This window comes from Olea europaea, unplaced genomic scaffold, assembly GCF_002742605.1.
Source record: "Olea europaea var. sylvestris unplaced genomic scaffold, O_europaea_v1 scaffold3493, whole genome shotgun sequence".
Taxonomy (NCBI): domain Eukaryota; kingdom Viridiplantae; phylum Streptophyta; class Magnoliopsida; order Lamiales; family Oleaceae; genus Olea; species Olea europaea.
In genome coordinates this window covers 1-20,536 of record NW_019254042.1, presented here as the reverse complement: position 1 = coordinate 20,536, position 20,536 = coordinate 1, and the positions used below count along the sequence as shown (strand labels likewise).

The 20,536-nt window shown below is 35.1% G+C and overlaps 2 protein-coding genes across 2 annotated transcripts; both read left to right on the top strand.

Moving 5' to 3' along the window:
• Window positions 1-10,122: 10,122 nt before the first annotated feature.
• LOC111386310 (zinc finger MYM-type protein 1-like) lies at window positions 10,123-11,904 on the top strand. The gene is made up of 2 exons (XM_023010774.1): window positions 10,123-10,556; window positions 10,647-11,904. Exons 1-2 carry the CDS (start codon window positions 10,123-10,125, stop codon window positions 11,902-11,904), a joined length of 1,692 nt encoding a protein of 563 aa, XP_022866542.1.
• Window positions 11,905-16,824: 4,920 nt separating this feature from the next.
• Window positions 16,825-20,531, top strand: LOC111386307 (syntaxin-61-like; the record flags this gene model as incomplete). The annotated part of the gene is made up of 8 exons (XM_023010772.1): window positions 16,825-16,945; window positions 17,069-17,149; window positions 18,104-18,217; window positions 18,647-18,760; window positions 18,934-19,127; window positions 20,020-20,110; window positions 20,282-20,347; window positions 20,451-20,531. Coding segments are annotated over exons 2-8 (714 nt in total), but the record flags the coding sequence as incomplete, so codon positions are not given.
• Window positions 20,532-20,536: the final 5 nt, after the last annotated feature.

Below are 20,536 nucleotides of genomic sequence, written 5' to 3'. Positions count from 1 at the left end.
AAAGAACGCCAGCACGAGAGATGGTACCAATTATCAAACCTTGGCCGTTTAAGGGTTGGGCGATAGGCCTAATAGGGAAGATTTATCCCCTATCATCCAAACAACATACCTTTGTTATAGTTGCGACTGATTATTTCACTAAGTGGGTAGAAGCGGTACCTTTAAAAGAGATCACCCAAAAAAATGTCATAGAATTTATCCGTGATCACATCATTTATAGATTTGGAATTCCACAAACTTTGATGGTAGATCACAGAATATCTTTAAATGGGGATCAAGTAAATAAATTCTTGAGCGAGTTTGGAGTTAAATTAGTGAACTCCACACCATATTACGCTCAATCCAACGGGCAAGCAAAATCTTCTAATAAGATTCTAAAAAATATCATAAGGAATATGATAGATGAAAATGCCAGAAATTAGCACAAATGTCTAAACAAGGTCTTATGGGCTTATAGGACGTCGCCTCGGTCAAGTACAAAAATTACTCATTTCCAATTTACTTATAGACAAGAGGTCGTTTTGCCTATGGAAATCAACGTGCAATCGATCAGAGTGTGCTTGCAACATAAGTTAAGTGGTGATGAGTATATCGAATCACTAGTTCAAAACTTATTGGAGTTGGACGAATTAAAGTTTAACGTCCTAGATAGATTGCAAGTTCAAAAATAAAGAATGGCTAAATTTTATAATAAAAAAGTTATAGCCAAGTCGTTCAGCCTGGGCGAATTGGTTTGGAAAATAATACTCCCTTTGGATAGCAAAGATCCAAAGTATGGCAAGTGGTCGCCGAATTGGAAAGGACCATATAAAGTAAATAATGTGTTGTCTAATGGAGCCTATCATTTGGAAGATTTAGACGGCACCAAGTACATGAGGTTCATTAATGACAAATATTTAAAACAAACATGTTCCTTCCTTATGGAAAAGTGAACAAATAAAAGTGTAATCAAATCGCGTTGAATGATCGTAGAGTAAAAAGGGCCAGAGGGAAATACATTCAAATAAATTCCTTTATTACCAAACGTTCATTACAAAGCTACAAAATACAAGATACTAAATGCTCTATAAACTACAATTAAGAGCAAACTAATCTCCTGGTCGATCACCGAGTAAGAGAGTGTACTGGCTTTGATCGCCATCCTGATCGCACTGCTGCAAAGGCAAGCAGAGAGGCTGAGAAGCACTCTCAGCAAGCAGAAAGGAAGATGAAGCCCCCTCACATCGCCTTCCTAAATGCATCACTGCAATGACGGGTAAGGAGGCTGAGAAGCACTCTCAGTAAGCAAGGTGGCTTGCAGGCGTCTTAAAAAATTGTCTTCCATCATCGAACTCCTTGTAAGGAACATGGAGACGATGGGAAGAACTTTGCTGGCCAAAGAATATTTCCTATATCTCCCATACCAAAGGTGACATCATGAAAGATGGCAAAATGGGCGGATCAAATGATCCATTTCCATGGAAGACGAAGGTTTTGGATCGATTGTCAAAATGTCAAACAATGACAGTAAATTGGTTTTGAAGAAGAAAATGGAAGTGAAAATGATAAGTGTGGAATATAAGTGCATTTATAGAGGCGTGAAGGTGAAGAGACGGAATATGAACAGCCACATTCGTGCCTAGTAACTAGAACCAAATGGCTCGAAATTTTAGGAAAAGAGACAGAAATACCAAGAGAAAATGTGCGTGGATCTTAGCATAAAGCAGTTAAATGTTTGGAGGGTTGACGATTAAAGACAACATCAATAAACACACAAGAAGACAAGTTAATCGTTCATTAATGATAATGGTTGCTGGTATGTTCAGAATTCAGTACGAGATTACAAGGGGAAAATTAATATGAAATTACAAAAAAAAAAAAGTTAAGGCATTAGATGTCTTAATTACAAATCGCCCCAAACTGAACGAATTCTTTCCCTAAGTCTCCCCCAATTCTCGCTCTGCTGAGAAGAAGTGACATTCAATTCGGCCATAAAATCATCATCAACCTCTAGCTTCTTGTACTGCTCGACCAAAGACTTGGTTCGCTCAATATTTTGGGAGGCATTACGTTTTTTGGCAATCATTCTTGCCTTGCAGTCGTCCATCTTTGCTTGAAGCTCTTTCATCTGTGCAGCCAAACTGGTCATCAAAGAATCTTCAATCATGATTTCAGAAGAGATTTCTTTCAATTCGTCCTCAGCTTTGTTGATCTCCAGAAGCAAAGATTCTCTTTCAGATACAACACGAAGATATTGAGTACTTTTGACCTTCAGTTCAACATTTTTGGCCAGCAAGGAGAGAACCTTGGAACGTCGCTTTAAAATCAGCAGAAAGATTGAGCGACGGAAGTGTCAATGCTTGCTCCAATTTCGCATTCAAATGCTCAAGTTTATCCTTATGTTTGGCAGCACTAGCCTGATCGATGTCCATATCCATAAAGGACACATACTCAAATATCGACTGCTTGAAGAACTCCATATCTTCCTCTGAAAAAGCAGAAGGACAACTAGTTGAAGCAGGGCGAGATGTCTTGACTTGCCCCTAGGAAGTGAACAAGTCCTGGATGGAACGCACAATCTTATCAGCATCCTGCAAAGAAAGTTGCCAACATTGAAGGTTTTTACTACAATGAACAAAGTGGAAGTAAAAGTGAAGCAGAGATTACCTCATCAGCAATCTTGAGAGGTGGCATATCCCCAGCCAAATCTACCACCTGTGGCTCCACCACTTGTGAAGACTTCCCCTTGTCTAAGCGAGAAGACTTTACCACAACGGGCAAGCCCATGGGAGCATCTGCAAAACTCAAAAAGCAACAAATCAAAAACCAATAACACAAGCAAAGGTAAAGCATAAAAAAATGTATTACCTTCTGGTTCAACGTTTGAGGGGTTGACGCCCTGAGAAGAAGGTGGCTCATCCATTGGTTGTGATAAGGATTCCGGGACTGAAGGTTTCTCTTTGAGCGTAGTCCCTTCATCAGTTGGTTTGGATGAAGCAGCCTCAGCAAAGGGTGATGGAGCAGGAGCTGTCAACACCAAAGCCTTCGAAGGAGAGGCTGAGCTTTTCTGAGAAATCCAAATAAACTATCAGCACATAGAAAAGTTTCAAGTATAGAAAGGTATGCTTGTGAGTAAACTAATTTAATTACCTTTCTCCTGACAATGAGAGGAGTGTCATCATCATCATCCTCCTCCAAAATGGGAGATGCTGAGACTGGCCGTTTGCGGCTTGGGATACTTTTAGATGCAGTAGGCTTGGCAAGAAGGGAAGTAGATGGACAAACAGATTGTTTAACACGAGCAGAAGAGGAAGGACTCCTAATGGACACATGGGTGACCAAAACAGGGGAAGTGGAAGAAATGTCCGGCTGATTCAGTAAATGAAAAGCTCGATTGGCATCAATTGCAAACAATCTGCGCTGCACTGATGGCCAGAGTTGTTCAAAAAGGGGATGGGTAGCATGGCTAGGATTGAAAGGAGCTAATGAAAAGTTACTCATCAAAAGAATATTGCGAGCATTTATAGCTTCTGCCTTGCCTTATTTATGGTGTAGAAGCGATCTATCAAATTTCTTGAATAACAAGGGAGAAATACCAAGAAGTGCTCGCATTGTCCAGGGTAGATGGGGGATGCACATAATCAAGAGTTAAAAAGGGAGGAAAAGGAAAGAAAGAAGGAATTGAATTCAAAGTATAAAAGAATGAAAAAATATCCATTTTGGACATATGTACAGGGCTCAGTGGGTCAATAGCTAGCCCATAGCAACTAGCAGAATGAAGGGAAAGGGATAGAGCACCAAGTGATGGAAAATAGGCTCTCAACCACATTTGAGTGAACCAAAAAGGCCCACTGCCAGTGGGAGATGCACCATTCTTCAATTGGAATTGGAGAGAAGTCATGCCTCTATAGAGGGCGGTCAAAAAGAAAGAACACAAATTCAGAGGCCTACCACGCGCCAATTCGTACGCTATGGGTAAATAGCTCATAGAAGGCTTCAGGCTTAGCACACACAGAATATATTTATAAAGCTAAATCTGAAGAAAGGCCACACCCTCAGCATGAGAAGGCTCAGCGCTCGAGTAATTATAACAGCCTTGCAGGTTTGAATAAGACTTGGTGAGTTTTTTGTCAAATTTTGGGGCGATACCAGAAATCAAAATACCAGGGAAAATGGTATCGCCCAAAGGTGACAAATTTACTAAGGCCCCAACATCCCTTAAAGTAATGGACATGGGATCAAGAGGGAAAATAAAAGTATTATACTCAGAGGACCAAAAACTTAATGCAATAGGGAAAAACACTGAATCAAAAATAGGGGGTTGAAGAGAGATTTCTAGTAAATCAGAAATCCTAGCATTATCAAAAATTGCCTTGATAGGACCATGGTCCACAAGGCAAGTATGTCATCTACGGAAAATAACATCATATTTAGGCTAAGTGCGAATACCTCTTTCGCGAAGCGGCCTCAGCGGCAAAGAGTTTAGAAACGGAGAGCCTTGAGTACAAGGGAACAGCTGGCCCACTGCCACTTGTTCGACGGCCTCGGCGTTATTGAATGAAGGACCTAGATAGAACTCATTGGGTTCGGCATTGGTTGGTGCAAGGAAGTTAGGAGTTATATATGGCCGAGTGAGGAGTTTCTGGAAGTCTTCGAAACTGAAAGATTTACTAGATTGGGATTGTGAAGCAGTCATTATGAACGAAATAAAGCTTTATTGAAATTTGCTCGAGAAATGTAGCAGAGAAGCAAGAAGATGAACAGTAATATTGCGAGAGAGAAGCGCGAAGCAATGAGGCGTGATTTAGTAGTGCAATGAAATAACATATATTTGGGGGTTATAAGGGTTTGTAACATCGCACATTTTCAGCCTATGGAAGAAAATAATGATTGAAATTCTTGAGAATTTCAAATGTTGCTGGGAAACACAAAGTGAATATGGCAAAAATTAATAATTGATATTAATTCTGTCATATTGGGGAGTAATTGTTGACATGCTACAAGTGCAGCTCAATTCAAATAGCCCAAAGAATGAAGCCCAACTGGGTAATTCAGGATAAAGGCCCAAATAGGATTATTAATGAATGCAGTGGAAGCCCACGAACGCGGTAACACTATCGCCCAAACTTACAAGACGCCCAGGATCTGAGCTAATGAAGTGCCTAGCAGTCGCCCAGAGTTATAACCCTGTTCTCGCCCAAACTTTTGAATCGCCCAGGATCTTAACAAATATGAGATGTTATGGTTATCCAAAAGTACAATTATCGAAGCAGTTATTGGGTAATCTTATCACGTTCCACGATTCAAGGATGTTCAGTTGAGGATAGTTGAACGACAAAGAGTAATGACAACAATTAGATACGACAGTTCCACGATAAGTTAGCCACCATGAAGAAAGTGGGCAGTTATAAAGCAATTAAGCGGTTTTTAAGCGGTTGATCACAAAGAGAGTATCAAAGGAATATAAAAGGAAGAAAAGACATAGAGCACAAGACCCCGAATCAAACACTCTCAAACAAAGAATGTAAAATTTCGATTTCTTAGTTTAGACTAAAAACATTTCTTTTCAGTACTCGTGTGCTTGCACCCCTTGGAGGCATTTCTGTTTAAGTTCCAATTGTAAAGTCATTGTCAATAAAACACCCATTTTTGAGACTTTGTCTCAAGAGGTTTGTCCTTTACACAATCGTCTGACCCCTTTTTAATTATTAGCGACTACTCGCGCGAAACAATAAAGCTATGTGATAGCCCAACATTTTCCTTCCATTTCCCACTTTTGACTTGTTGGATAGCCAAAATTTTCCCACCAATTCATTTTTCACATTTCCCTCGCATGCTCACAATTTCCAGGTTTTTGGAGAATTCATTTTCCCATGGGATAGGTGTTTTTTTTTTATCCTTTTTTTTTTTTTTTTGGCAATGAGAACAAATTCTAAGAACAATTGTAAAAGATGAGAATATCCCTTAAAATAACAATTTTCATATAAAATAAAGCCAAATGAACTCAAAATATATATTATTTTTGGATTTTTATTTATTTTTATTTTTTTAACTATGGAAACAAATTCTAGGAACAACTGTAGGAGTGGATATCCTTTAAATTGACATTTTTATGAAAAATAAAGTCAAACGAACACCAAGAAAAACACTCTTATTCCAACATATTCCAATAGAAAATTATACCAGTCAAACACTATTAGTTGACAATTCTCAATAAAATAATTTCTAGGTAATTCAATTCTATAGAATTCATTTTTTTCACCCAAATTCTATCTTTGTATTCAAATGGACCCTAATTGTTTCATAAATTCTTGTCATATCTGATTTACTGTTCGAGAACATGCTGCAATGTCAATTTGAAAAACAACTAAATCTCTACTTATGATTTACATTCCCCGTCATTTTGGTTTCACGATTAACCAAGCTGCGACTTAGCTTTTTTATGTGAATATGATATTCCAAGTCAGATTCTAAATTCCCATTTCGTCTGTGAATAATTATTACGTTTCATCTTGGCATGTGTATAGCTGGATGTTGGAATAAAATCTATTTCATTTTTGAGAATGGATGACCGAATGTTGTAATCCATAAGTGGAAAAGATTTATTTTCCATACATCATTCGATTACCACAATATTCTGGTTTTCATTATATTAAAATTCAATTTCGTAATTAATACATCATTGCTTATGGTATGTCTCTGTGTTAAGACTGTGTTTGTCAATCAGTTTCACACATATGGATGTATATTGCAATCCATAATCCAATAATAACTATTTACTACATTACTCGATAACCGTAACTTTGATAATGTGACATATTGTGGATGAAGATTGAAATATTGACATTTTGTGGATGGGGCTTGAACTAATAATGAATAGTGTAAAAGGAAGGCTTCGTTCTTTTGAATTATGTTATTTTACAAACATGTTTATGGTTTATATATTGGATGATAAACCTTAATAACGCTTGTATTAATGATCAAACAATGATTCTTTAATATATTTTGATGCAAACAGTAGTGCTATGAATCTAGGTGAGGATTAGTGAGATATGATTATTCGATTTCTTGAGAGTGTTTTGGATGGAGGAGAATGAATATGAACCAACGGCTATTAGGGTATTTAGACTAAAAAACTATGGGGGTGGGGATGGTTTGCACATAATTGATTATCTATTTAAAAATAGGAAGGGGCACGTTTGGTGGCATCTATTCAGCTCACAATGATTTGCCTAGTATGAGTGAAGTGATTCATTCGTTTTTCATTTTACTATACTTTTAAAGTAAAACATGAAAGGAAATTATTACGAAGTATTTCTTGAATTTCTTTCAAATACTAGGTGATGAGTATAATTTCCACGATGACCTGAATATCACGGTCATTGCGGAATGTTCGTTGGAATGAACAATTGGGCTTAAATGGGCCAACAAAACTGTAGGGAAAGACTAATGGGCCTACTTGGCCGGCAAAATTCAAGTCTAAGAGTTTATCCATGGCCTACTTGAAAACTAAAAAACAAATTAATTTATTACAAATTATTTTTCAATCACAAACAAAAAATTTTATAGGTCACAAATCAAAAATTTAATGGGTCACAAATGATTTTTCGATCACAAATCAAAAATTTTATAAGTCACAATTTATTCATCGATCTCAAAATAAAAACTTTTATATATTACAACTCATTTATCAGTCACAAATTATCAAATTAATTGGTCACAAATAATTTCTCGATCATACCTTAAATAATTATGAGTCACGATTACATTTTTAAGTTACATAATATTTATTGACCATAAATTTATCAATTTTATTGGTCAAAATCAACCAATTTATTTGTCACGAACACCCCATCTCATTCCATCCATCGCACGACTGCCAACAACATCACCATCACCTTCACCAAACTGTGCCAAACAACCACCACACACCACATCAACGCAAACCCACCACCACTGTAACCACAATACCACCACACCAAACTTCAGCACCATCATCGCTATCAAATCGCAAATTACCAAACACTGGACATTAGATCGTGAGTGTCGTGCACACATGTGACACCACCAACACTACTACTACCACAAAACCACCACAAAAACTACCTCTAAACCACTTGTGACCACCAACACTACTACCACCACAAAATCAACTCAAAAAACTACTACAAAAATCACCTCAAAACCACTTGTGACCATCGCCTGCACTATCACCTTTGCTACAACCACCACTAACACAGCCTAATAATGCCGCCACCACCAGCACAACCCAACAACATAACACAAATGCACTGTCACCACCACCATAGTGCACTGCAGATCGTTGCAAGATGAAATCACTAGAGAGGTAGATGAGGCCACCCACAAACATACTGCCAACACTATCACGATTAGGGGCAGAGCCCCATTAGATCTGCCCGCACTGAACTTTTGGGCTCCTCTAGGCCCAAATATTTTTTTTTTTGTTTTTTGTTTTTGAAAGCCTAGTTAATAAGTAAATATCCAGATGGAAGCCCAATCCAAGTAACCACAGCCCATAACCCGTTTACGTTTACCGACCCGGACCCAGTGACCCAGACCCATCATTCTTAACCCGTTTGAAATCAAAATCAGGCCAAACCCTTAATCCGTTAATCGCCTCTCTCTCCATACTCGTCTCTCGCCTGCGCTGCCTCTCAAAGTCGAAGCTTCGCATGTCTCTGCCCCTGCACCGGTCACCGGTGGCCGGCATCTCCTAGATTAGGGGCTTTAATCTCCTTCCCTTAGCTCCCTGTAACTAAGTGTAAGCTTCGCCCTCGCCCCTTGCCGTTTAGATTAGGCCAAAACTAAAGTCGGCGAAGTGCATCTTCTTTATAGGCCGCAACTGAACCACTGTCTGCCAGGCGCCACCGCACGGTCCGCACCAACTGCCGCCTGTAAAGACTAAAGAAGGTAATTAATTTCAAATTTAGATGTTCTTCCAAATTCCAACTGAACTGCAGTGCCGTGAGCCGTCTGTCAGTGCAAGTCTGCTGCCTAATTTTTCATTTCTTCGATTTTGCCTGCTGCCTAATTTTCATTTCTTCAATTTTGCAGATTCTCATTGATTTAGTCATTCTCAGTTTCTCACTCAGTCACTCTGTCAGTAACTTGGTATGTGAACTTATGTTGTGAAATTGGATTGATAGTGTGAAATTGTGAAATAGTATAAATTTGGAAATAGTATAAATTGTGAAATTGCCATCACAATGAAATAGTACTTGTTCACTTGTTAAGTGTGTTTAGCTCTGAATAATGTTTCATTTGAGAAGAGTGACACTAGTAGGAGAATATTGAACCAGAGAGTGGAGAATTGGTGGGATGAATTGATTACCTTCGTTAGGAATTTGATTGATCGATGTTTCCATAGGGACGTGTTTCATTTAACTGTAGTAATGTTCACACTCGAGTGCCTTCAACTGTTTAAGAAATTTCTCCATGAATTATACAAGTCGGAGTTTGAAGAAGTGGAAGAGAAAGATCCCTTCAGCCCCAAGATGGAGGCCCTGCACTTTTGAGCCTAGAAGTTTATGGCAAAAGATCCTAATTTTGCTCTCTATATGAAATAGTTGGTGCTTTTTCTTACTTTAAAACAAGATGCCCATTAAGAAATGAGTACATATATTTTATATTATTGTGTTGTGAACTTTAAATATTATAAAAGCAATATGTGTTATTTGCACAGAATATGAATTTAGAGGCCAAAGCATTGTTTCAAATTACATATAACACTCACCATCATAATCAAATATCAACTTCAGTTGGTGAAAGTTTATGTATTTCTTTTCTTTAATTATATAATTATGCCAGTTTAACATGTCAAATATTGCCAAAAAGGCTTGCTGCAGGACTATATGGAACAAATGTATCTTTGAGCTTACAGAAATAGCATATTTATGGCTTGTTTAGTTGGGTTTGCTTCTGCCATCACAATGAAATAGTATAAATTTTGAAATTGCGAAATAGTATAAATTGTGAAATTGCATTGTGAATTTGCGATTTGGAAGGTGAATTGATATTGTGAAATTGGATTGATAATGTGAAATTGTGAATTGGATTGTGAAATGTGAATTGCACTTGCGAATTGAAATTGTGAAATTGTGAGTTTATGATCCTTTTGTTATTATGAATTATTCTCACTCACTTCAAGTAATAACTGGATATCAAATGTTTAAATCCAGATATCAAATGAATAGATACTTTCAACGAAAAAGGAACGTAGATAGTGTTGATGAGGGGGCATCGAATAATGTGGATGTTGATGAGGGGTTATCAAATGATGTGGAGTTTGATGTCACAAAACTTCCAACTGATCCCGGTCTAAGGATACCCATTTTGGATTACAATGCTAACATCCGAGATGAAGTTCGAAGAGCATCTATGTTAAAGGGTCCTTGTCAGCCCCAAGATCATAACTTTCCAAAACGACAATTTGGAGTAACAATTAGACGATTCAATCCTTCGTGGTTTAAAAAGTTCGGTAGTTGGTTGGAGTACAGTATAGAAAAGGATGCTGCTTATTGTTTGTATTGTTATCTTTTCAGAACAAGTTCTGGAAAGTAAGGTGGAGGTGAGTCTTTTGTTGGCGAAAGTTTTACATATTGGAAAGATAAAAAAAGGCTTCATACTCATGTTGGGCTTCATGATAGTGCACATAACCATGCTCGCATTAAATGTGAAGTGTTGATGAATCAAGAGCAACGCATTCAATCAGTTTTCTACAAACAGTCAGAACAAGTAAGAAATGCATATGTTACACACCTTAATACATCCATTGATTGTGTTCGAGTTCTTTTGCGACAAGGGCACTCATTTCGAGGTCATGATGAATCTGAGGATTCTCTCAATCCAGGTAACTTCTTAGTGCAATATCAATTTTTGGCTGCTCATAATGAAGTTATCAATGCCGTCACATTGGGAAATGCTCCTCACAATTGCAAATTGACATCACCTGATGTTCAAAAGGATATAGTAAATACTTGTGCTATTGAAACGATCAATGTTATTATCAAAGATGTTGGTGACTCGTTATTTTCTATTCTAGTTGATGAATCTTGTGATGTGTCAATGAAGGAGCAAATGTCTATTGTTTTACATTATGTAGACAATAGTGGGCGTGTCAATGAACGCTTCATAGGGATTGAACATGTTACAAGTACCACGGCTCTATCACTTAAGGCTGCAATTGATAAGGTATTTTCTAGATATAACTTGAGTATGTCTAGATTGAGAGGACAAGGTTATGATGGAGCAAGTAATATGCAAGGTAAGTTTAATAGTCTAAAAACACTCATTTTGAATGAGAGTCCATGTGCCTTTTACATTCACTGTTTTGCTCATCAACTCCAACTTGCGCTAGTGGCTGTGGCAAAGAAGAACATCCCTATTACTAACTTCTTTGGTGTGGTTGGGAACGTAATAAATACTGTTGGAGCATCTTCCAAACGATGTGATCTTCTTCGAGAAAAACAATTAGACTTTATTGTTGAGGCATTAGAAAAAGGTGAGATTTTAAGTGGACGGGGACTTAATCAAGAAACGACCCTTCAGTGCTCTGGTGATACACGATGGAGTTCACATTATAATTCTTTGGTCAGCTTGCTTGCCATGTTCTATTCTGTTATAGATGTACTCGCAATAATTATTGAAGATGAGTCTTGTTCTTGTGATCAAAGATTTGATGCAACAAATTTATTGGAGTTGATACAAAGATTTGATTTTGCATTTAATCTACAGTTGATGAGAAGTGTGTTGGGGATTTCAAATGAACTGTCAAAGGCATTGCAAAGAAAAGATCAAGATATTGTGAATGCAATGCAATTGGTAAGATTGTGCAAACGAAGACTCCAAATAATGAGAGACGAAGGGTGGGACTCCTTTTTGGAAGAAGTATGTTCTTTTTGTTAAAAACATTATATTCATATACCCAACATGGATGATATGTTTGTATGCCTTGCAATTCGTGGTCGCCCTCAAGGTAATTTTCCAGAAATTACAAATTTACATCATTATCGAGTAGATTTGTTCTACTCTGTCATCGACTTACAACTTCAAGAATTGAATGATCGTTTCTCGGAGGTAAATACAGAGTTACTCCTTTGTGTAGCTTGTTTATACCTACAAGATTCATTTTCTTCTTTTGACAAGAAAAATTTGATTAGAATTGCTGAGCTTTATCCATTAGATTTCTCTGCAGTAGATGGTATTGTACTTAGCAATCAACTTGAGACTTATATTTTTGACATGCGCTCTAACAAAGAGTTTGAAGGGTTGAATGACCTTGGTGATCTTGCGGAGAAGTTAGTTTTGACAAAGAAAGATAAGGTATATCCATTGGTTTACAGACTTTTGACTTTAGCATTGATTTTACCTGTTGCTACCGCTACTATGGAGAGAGTTTTTTCTGCAATGAGTATCGTAAAGAATAGATTGCGCAATCGGATGGATGATCAGTGGATGAATGATAGCACTATTGTTTATGTAGAGAGAGATATATTTTTGAAACTCGATAATGAAGTTATTGTACGACGATATCAAAATATGAAAACTCGCAAGGAACAAGTTTAATATATAAATTATGTCGTTTTTGGTGTTGTTGTAATATTGTTTTATTTTTTTTATCATCATTAAATCTATGATCAAAACCTTGAAGTTCGGCATCGAAAAATGATGCCCGCATTGAACATAAATTCTGGCTCCGCCCCTGATCACGATATATCACCTGTGGAATGAAGTCGTCGAAGAAGTGAGGCAGCAGTAGCGTCTCCTCCTTGCAGGCAATAGTGCTCTCGTAGCAAGGTATAGCTGTGCACGAGGCGAAGTTGTGCTGCTTCTGGTAGTAGCAACAACTCCATCTCGTGCAGCAGTGCCCTGATGGAGAGGCACCGCTACGAATGGAGGTGATGGTTTTGACGCCGAACGAGGGGGTGAGTGGGTGGTGTAGGCAGAGGTGGGATGAATTAATTTAATTTTATAATAATATTATTAATATTTTAAAAGATGAATTATCATTCGAATTTTGAACAAAAAAACTTTGAAATCTTATTTTTGAATTGGAAAGTTAAAAATCACATGTGGTATATCTTCCACTTCATATAACTTGAAATTATTATTTTTATCTAATTAAAGGAGTAGGTACTGGATTCACGAACTGATTAAATTTAAATTTGTAAAAATCCAGGTAGAGTTTTGAAAATAGAGGCACGTGTAAATTGTAATATGTAAGATTAATCTATTTGTTGTCATTATACTTTGACCAAAAAATAAAAATAAATTCGATTGGGTCAATATACTTTAGCTCGGGTCTATTAGGTCGTTATATTTTAATTTAAACCACTATATTTAACTCTATCGCGTTGGCTAACATCACGTCGTGCCGATTCAATACCTTTAACCTGTTTGTAGCCACTATACTTTCACTCAAACCTTACAATAAGTTATTGTACTTTAATTCGATAATGTCAGTAAGATGGAAAATAAATTAAAGTACTTGTATCATGTAAAATGTTAGAAAAGCATTCCAAATAATAGAGCGACAATGTACAATCACGATGATGCTACTTTAAATGACACGAGCATAAAAGTAATAGAAATTAAAACACTGGTTCGATAAATTTACCAAGTGAACATTTTATTTCAATAAAATATCCACCTTGACCAAAAATCGCGCCAAAACTTCTCCCCATTTCCACAAGAATGTCACATACTACGAGGACTGAGTAAGTCCAAGCAATGCCTCGAACTTTTTGGTAGGCACTGACTTGGTTAGCTGTGAACCTTAAAATCTCTTCCACATTGGTCCATCCCTAAACTTTGTCATATAGGCAACATTGTTCCTCTCCAATTTTGTGTATCACGATGTTTTACTACTTTGTCCTTACCATTTGGCTTCTTTTGAGAACTTAGTTTCAACATATAATAAAATAAAACTCAACTGACAATAGACTTGTTAGCTTGGTGATTAATGCATTATATTCACACTAATTTTGACATTAACATTATCTTTCTTTATAGAGATAGGATCCATTTTTTATGTCCCCATGTCCCTCGCGAAGCGACATAGGAGCAAAAATTAAAGAGAGGAAAGTGGGTTTTCTCGCTTTTGGTATAGCAGCCTCCAGTGGGATACTCGTACGACAGACTATTGGCTTGGTAGTAAATTGCACCCATGATTTTTGTAACGTGTTTTGAGTTGTGACGGCTCTCAATCACATACATAGTTCAATGTGCTTATCGACACTTGACATGGGAATGTGAATCATCTAAGTGCATTAGCATGTCATGCTCCTCCTATTTGAATTGAGTTTGACGGGACGATATGGAGAGGTCTAATTTAAAAGAAGACTTGTAATAGCGGATTACTCTCACAAGTCTTTATTTATTTATTTTATTTTTTTAATGTGAATTCTATCAAATTAGTTGTACTTTTAGTTAAGACATTTCCCTATCTTGAAATCATTTTGTTGATGTATCTTCAATGCATTTCATGAACTGCAATCTAGGTGACATCTAAGAATTTTGCTACTTATACACTAATTTTCGACACTTTTGTTGACACGTGAATTGTTGTCAAATATCAGTTTGATAAAAAATCTATTTGAAATTTAAACTATTCAATAGGATAATATCACGTGGCAAAGTATACATCATAGTGTACATGTAGCAAGATTCGACATCTAAATGGAAAAAATGTCAATCTATTGTATATTTAGTAGGAGAGAGAAAAATAATAAATAGAAGGGAGAAAGAGATAAATAATAAAATATAATGACGCATCCCGTTTAGTAGAGTTGTTACATTTTAAAGTTCATCTTGACACATTGGCTACATATAGTTCTAGCCATATATTGGAGACAAACTTCTATAGATATTATTTATTTGAGCTTACGTGTCAACCTTTAGTTTTATTTGCATTAGGGTAAATTGCACAAAACGTTTTTATCTTTCATTTTCAAGCATTTTCACACCTATTTTCACTTTTTATTGCGAAAATGTCATTTTCATTCAGTTTCTCAATAAAAAAAAAATATAAAATGACAAATATACCATACTATTTAAACAAAAAAAAAATTAAACAAAAATTTGCAATTATTTTTCCAAAGTTTTAAAAAAAATACAAATGAGTCCAAATAAATTATTTAAATGGTAATTAGCACAAAAAATTCTTACATTTCAATATTATTGTGTAAAACGTCTCTACCATTCATTTCTGGCATTTTCATCCATTTTGTCAATTAAAAACTATAAAATGAAGAAATACACTCCAATTTAAACAAAACAATAAAAAAAATTGCAACTATACTCCCAAAATTTTCAAAAAAAGTACAGATACATTTCAAATAAATAATTAAAAAAAAAGAAAGTGATTTTTTATTTTTATTTTTGATTTATTTATTTGAAGTTCATTTTGTATTTTTTTTAAAAATTTGGGAGTATAGTTACAATTTGTTCTTTATCTTTCTTTTTTAAAAAAAAAAATAGGAGAGTAAATATTTGTCATTTTACATCTTTTAATTGAAAATGGTTGAAAATGAGGATTAATAAAGGTGAAATTTTCAAAAAATGATAGGGACGTTTTGCAGAATAATTTTGAAAGACAGGACGTTTTGTACTAATCATCATTTTAATAATTTATTTGGATGCATTTGTAGTTTTTTAAAAAGTTTGAGAATATAATTGCAATTTATTTTTTAATTTTTTTTCTTTTTCTTCTATTTTGTTTAAATAGGAAGGTATATTTGTCATTTTTTTATTTTTTATTGAGAAATTGGATAAAAAGACTTTTTTTTGTAATGAAATGAGAAAATATGGGTGAAAATTTCAAAAAATAAAATGTAGGGACTTTTACATAAAAATAAATTTGAAAGGTAATAACGTTTTGTGCTAATGACCATTTACATTAATATTGGAGATGCTCTTAAGGACCGCCAAACACGCCGTATTCTTATTAATGCTTGAGCCTGATCTTTGATTTCAATGGATTAACCCGATCCATATTCATCGCAACTAATAAATGTTTTAATCTTGGGTTAAATCGATCAACTAATTTTATACTTAGTGTTACCATGACCATTCAATTTGATTTTATTTCACTATAGCCACTCAACTTTTATTAGTGTCGACATGACCACTCAATTTAATTTTATTTCATCATGGTCACCCAACTTCTTTTTAATCATTTTCACTAATTTTAAAAAGGATAAAACGGTAACTTTGCATTATATATAAAATAAATATAAAAAATGAAATTATTTTAAAAAATGAAATAAAATAAAAACTTATTTTCAATAAATGTTACTTTAAAAAATAAAATAAAAACTTATTTTAATAAAAAATTATTTAGAAAAATAAAAAATAAATAAAAACGTTCATTAAAAAATTAAAATAAAATAAAGATTTATGTAAAAATATATTTTTCAAATAAAATAAAAACTGATTTTAAAAAACATTTTTTAGAAAAATAAAATAAAAAATTATTTTACAAAATAGTTTTTAAAATAAAAAAACTTTTAGCCCTTGTTTGAGAAAAATTACATTACATTACATTACATTCTATTTTTCTCTCTCCTATTTTCAACCACACAATCTTCCATAAAATAATATTACACGTAAATCGAAAATTTTTCTTTCTTTTTCAACCACTCATTTTTCAAAAAACACTATTCTATACATTAAATTTTCCCCGTAATGGGGGCCAAACAGGGGCTTAATTTATTTATATACATTTAATGTAAGGTTACCATTATACTAGTGAAAATGGGAGAAAGAAGTTAAGTAAATATGTCATATGAAAGCAAACTCAAATTAAATTGGGTCACTAAGGCACTAACTATAAAAAGTTGGATGGCCATGGCAAACAAAATGAAACTGGGTGGCTCCTTTAGTCTTTGTTCAGACAATTCAACTCCAAACCTCCCACATCGCAGTTCTTGAATCTCATTTTAACAAGGTGATTACATATAACATATTTATGATATAAGCGTATGTACACTTCCTGTATTTATATGGATTTGTTCTGTTGTGGTTAGATTTTAGATCTTGAAATTTCATGACTTGCTGTAGGTGTGAACAGATTGTATTTGTATAATTGGATATAGATATGTCTTCTGCTCAAGACCCTTTTTACATTGTCAAAGAGGAAATTCAAGATTCTGTAAGTATTTTCCATTTGAATACTGGACCAATTCATTCCGTTAATCCATTTTTTATTACTTTAGTGTGTTTGTAATACAGTTTCCATGATTATATCACTGGAAATTGTGATTCTGTGCTGATATTTGAAGTGGGCTTGATTTCAAATTTACGATCTTATCACCCAGAATTACCGAAGAAATTAAATTTTAACTAGGAATATGCATGAGTTTTCAATTGGATTTTACGATTTTCTATACATAATACACTTTTAGGGTTTCAGGAGTGACGTTATAGCTTTATTGATGCGGATTTACATTATAGGGGTACTTAAAGTGCATCTGGAGGATACTATATAAAGAATGAAGTAGTAGAAGGATTAAAATGACAGTATTTTAACAGGAGGATGCATAGTCTAAGAATATAGTATGCTTGTTGAGAGAACGATATTGAGTGAGTTCTGAATATGCAGAGTATCTTTTACTTTCCTTAATCTTCAAATTATTTGAAACTGTTTAACTATAGAGTTCAATAATGAAGTTAGTTTTTCTCCCATACAGCTTTGTCTAATTTTGCTTAATAAATGCCAGAAAAGAAAATGTTTTGCTTGTATCAGTCATTATGCTATGTGATTTGAAAAATATTCACAATAATTTTGGCTTTGTGAATCTTATTTTATTGTTGGGTTGCTGCTTGGATAAGTTGAAAGGATTTTATTTATTTTTTGTTATTATGCTGTGTCAAGTCTCCAAGTTGAGCTTTATCTAGCTCAAAATATAAAATATGGCTAAAAAGAGAATACAGAAAGAGATTAACTGATCTCCTGTGCTTAAGTACGGTGTATTCACCTGCTAATTCTTCTTGTCTTTCTATCAAACATCTGTATCCTTTTTCTAGCTGCCAAAATATGCTTCTAGTTGCTGTCATTTTGAATTTTTCAGAAAATTATCTAAGCACTTATTGCCTAATTGATTAGATTGACAAGTTGCTCTCAACATTTCACCAATGGGAACGAATGCCTTTGGACAGTGGGAATCAACTACATCTCACTAAGGAGCTCCTTGCTAGTTGCGAGAGCATTGAGTGGCAGGTATGAGTTCAAGTGTAAATCTGTAAGATGTACTCAATTTTTCTTCGGGTCACTTTAATATCAGATACCTTAAAATGGCTAACTTGCAGTATGGTGATAGGTTCAGTTGATTCATTTATGCATATGATGTGGCTTCTGCACTTCCTTTTTACGTTCCTGCAATTGGTTGAAAATCCTAAATTTTATGTTATTTTAGTCCTTATCTTTATTGGAGTCATCTCCCTCTCATCATCATCACGTCTACAACTGCTAGAAATGCCAATCATTTCAATATTAGTAGTAGCTAGTATTTCTAATGTCTTTATATGCATTGAATGTGAGAGGAGAATAAACTTGATTCACAAAAATGTGCCTACCTCTTTCTAAGGTCCTGATAAGTAATGGCATAACATATTGTGTCAATACTGAAGTAATTTTCCTGATAGGAAGGTGGATGAATTGGACAAGACAATTGCTGTTGCAGCAAGAGATCCTTCTTTTTATGGTGTTACCCAGGTGGAGCTTGATAAACGAAAAAGATGGACCAGCAATGCTCGTACTCAGGTATATGGTAATATAAATGCTTGTTGATTTTGCCTGATAACTCCTATTGATGTTGCCTATGATACTGTTACTTGAGTGTCAATTTTGACTTTCAAACCGGAGCGAGGATAGCAGTTTTTGTTCCTTGGTTCCCCCTAGTTCCAGATTACCCAAAGGATGGTTTTTATATATAGGTGGGGAATGTGAAGAAATCAGTAATTACTGGGAAGGAGTCGAACGGCACAAGCACTTCTAGTGTAAATGGTATGCGGCGTGAGCTGATGAGACTTCCAAATTCTAATCAGTCTGACAAATCCAATCAGTATAATGCACAAGATAATGATGATTTCATATCAACAGAATCAGATCGACAACAACTTCTCATAAGGTATTGTTTGAGCACCTATTCTGCTTTATTTTTATTCTGTCCCTCTTTTGGTTCAATTTGTGTGCTCGTATTAGCAAGTTTGGAAATTGTTAGGTAATGAACTCAATCAGAGAATCCAAAGGTCATCCTTACTTTTTATTTGATTTATGCTTATGGATCTTAGTGATAGCAATTTATCATTGATATATATCTTATACCTTGTCTAGTACCTTTAGGACCCAATGCATATTCTGATTCTTGGGATTTTAAACATAATCTATTGAAAATTAATATTTTAAAGTGGTTCATACTGGCAACGTGAGTGATTATCACAATAAAAAAGTTAGCAAAGGGATGGGTAGACCAAAACTAACATGGCATGTTGTGGCAGCCAAGGACCTAGCTGCTATCAGTCTTGCTGTAAATTGTTTCATGAAGCGAATAGTTGGTGAAAAGAATTGATTTAACCAACTCCAAATATATTGGGAGTAAGGCTTAATTGTTGTCTTTTTGGTTCGTATTGGAGAAGTCAGCTTACAGCAACTGGTCGAAAGCATTTAGGCCACCATCTTGCTTATGTCGCTTTATGAGTTGCACTTCTACCTTGTAATGAACACTATTCTAATATTCTTTCTACCTTTGAAGTTTTCACATATTATATCCCAATCATATATGTGTATTGTGTTTTTTCAGTTTGCGAAGACTTTCTAATGTTATAGAGCAATATTTTTACAAATAAGATGGATAATATGGGTTAGTTAAGTCCATTCTTTCAGATGTACTGGACCAACGAATCACTGGATCTTATTTAGATCAGTGCTGCTCACATTGCTTTTATCTATTTCGTCAAGTAGATATCAGCAATCTTCTGGTGTTCCATTTTTCTCATGTTGACAAGAATTATGTCGTGCAGGCGACAAGATGAAGAGCTGGATGAGCTCAGTGCCAACGTAGAAAGAATTGGAGGTGTTGGCCTTACGATACATGAAGAACTCCTTGCACAGGTAATTGTTGTCTAATCCTAATTGATCAATAAAGAAATGTACATTCTATTTGTTATATACCGGTTAGATGTTAACCTCTACTTACAATTGCATTATTTGTGAAAATATAACTTTCTTTAAGTTTTTTCGTGCTGTGAATTTATGCTAAATCTGAGTTCGATGATTTATTAGGAGAAAATAGTAGATGAACTGGGTACAGAGATGGACAGTACATCAAATCGTCTCGAATTTGTTCAGGTGGTTTATCTTCTTTTGTGACTATCATGATATCTATCTATGTTATTGATCACAGCCTACTCCCTAGCAATCTCATTGTTCTGTAAATTGCATATTTCTGCAGAAAAAGGTTGGCATGGTAATGAAGAAGGCTGGTGCAAAGGGTCAAATTATGATGATTTTGTTCTTATTAGTTTTGTTCATTGTTCT

Excerpts from the sequence above, each read along its gene's own strand:
- LOC111386310 (XM_023010774.1), top strand. The coding sequence starts at position 10,123 with ATGAATTATTCTCACTCACTTCAAGTAATAACTGGATATCAAATGTTT. Across the intron at positions 10,557-10,646 it reads TTCAGAACAAGTTCTGGAAA|TGCACATAACCATGCTCGCA; the intron begins GTAAGGTGGAGG and ends GCTTCATGATAG.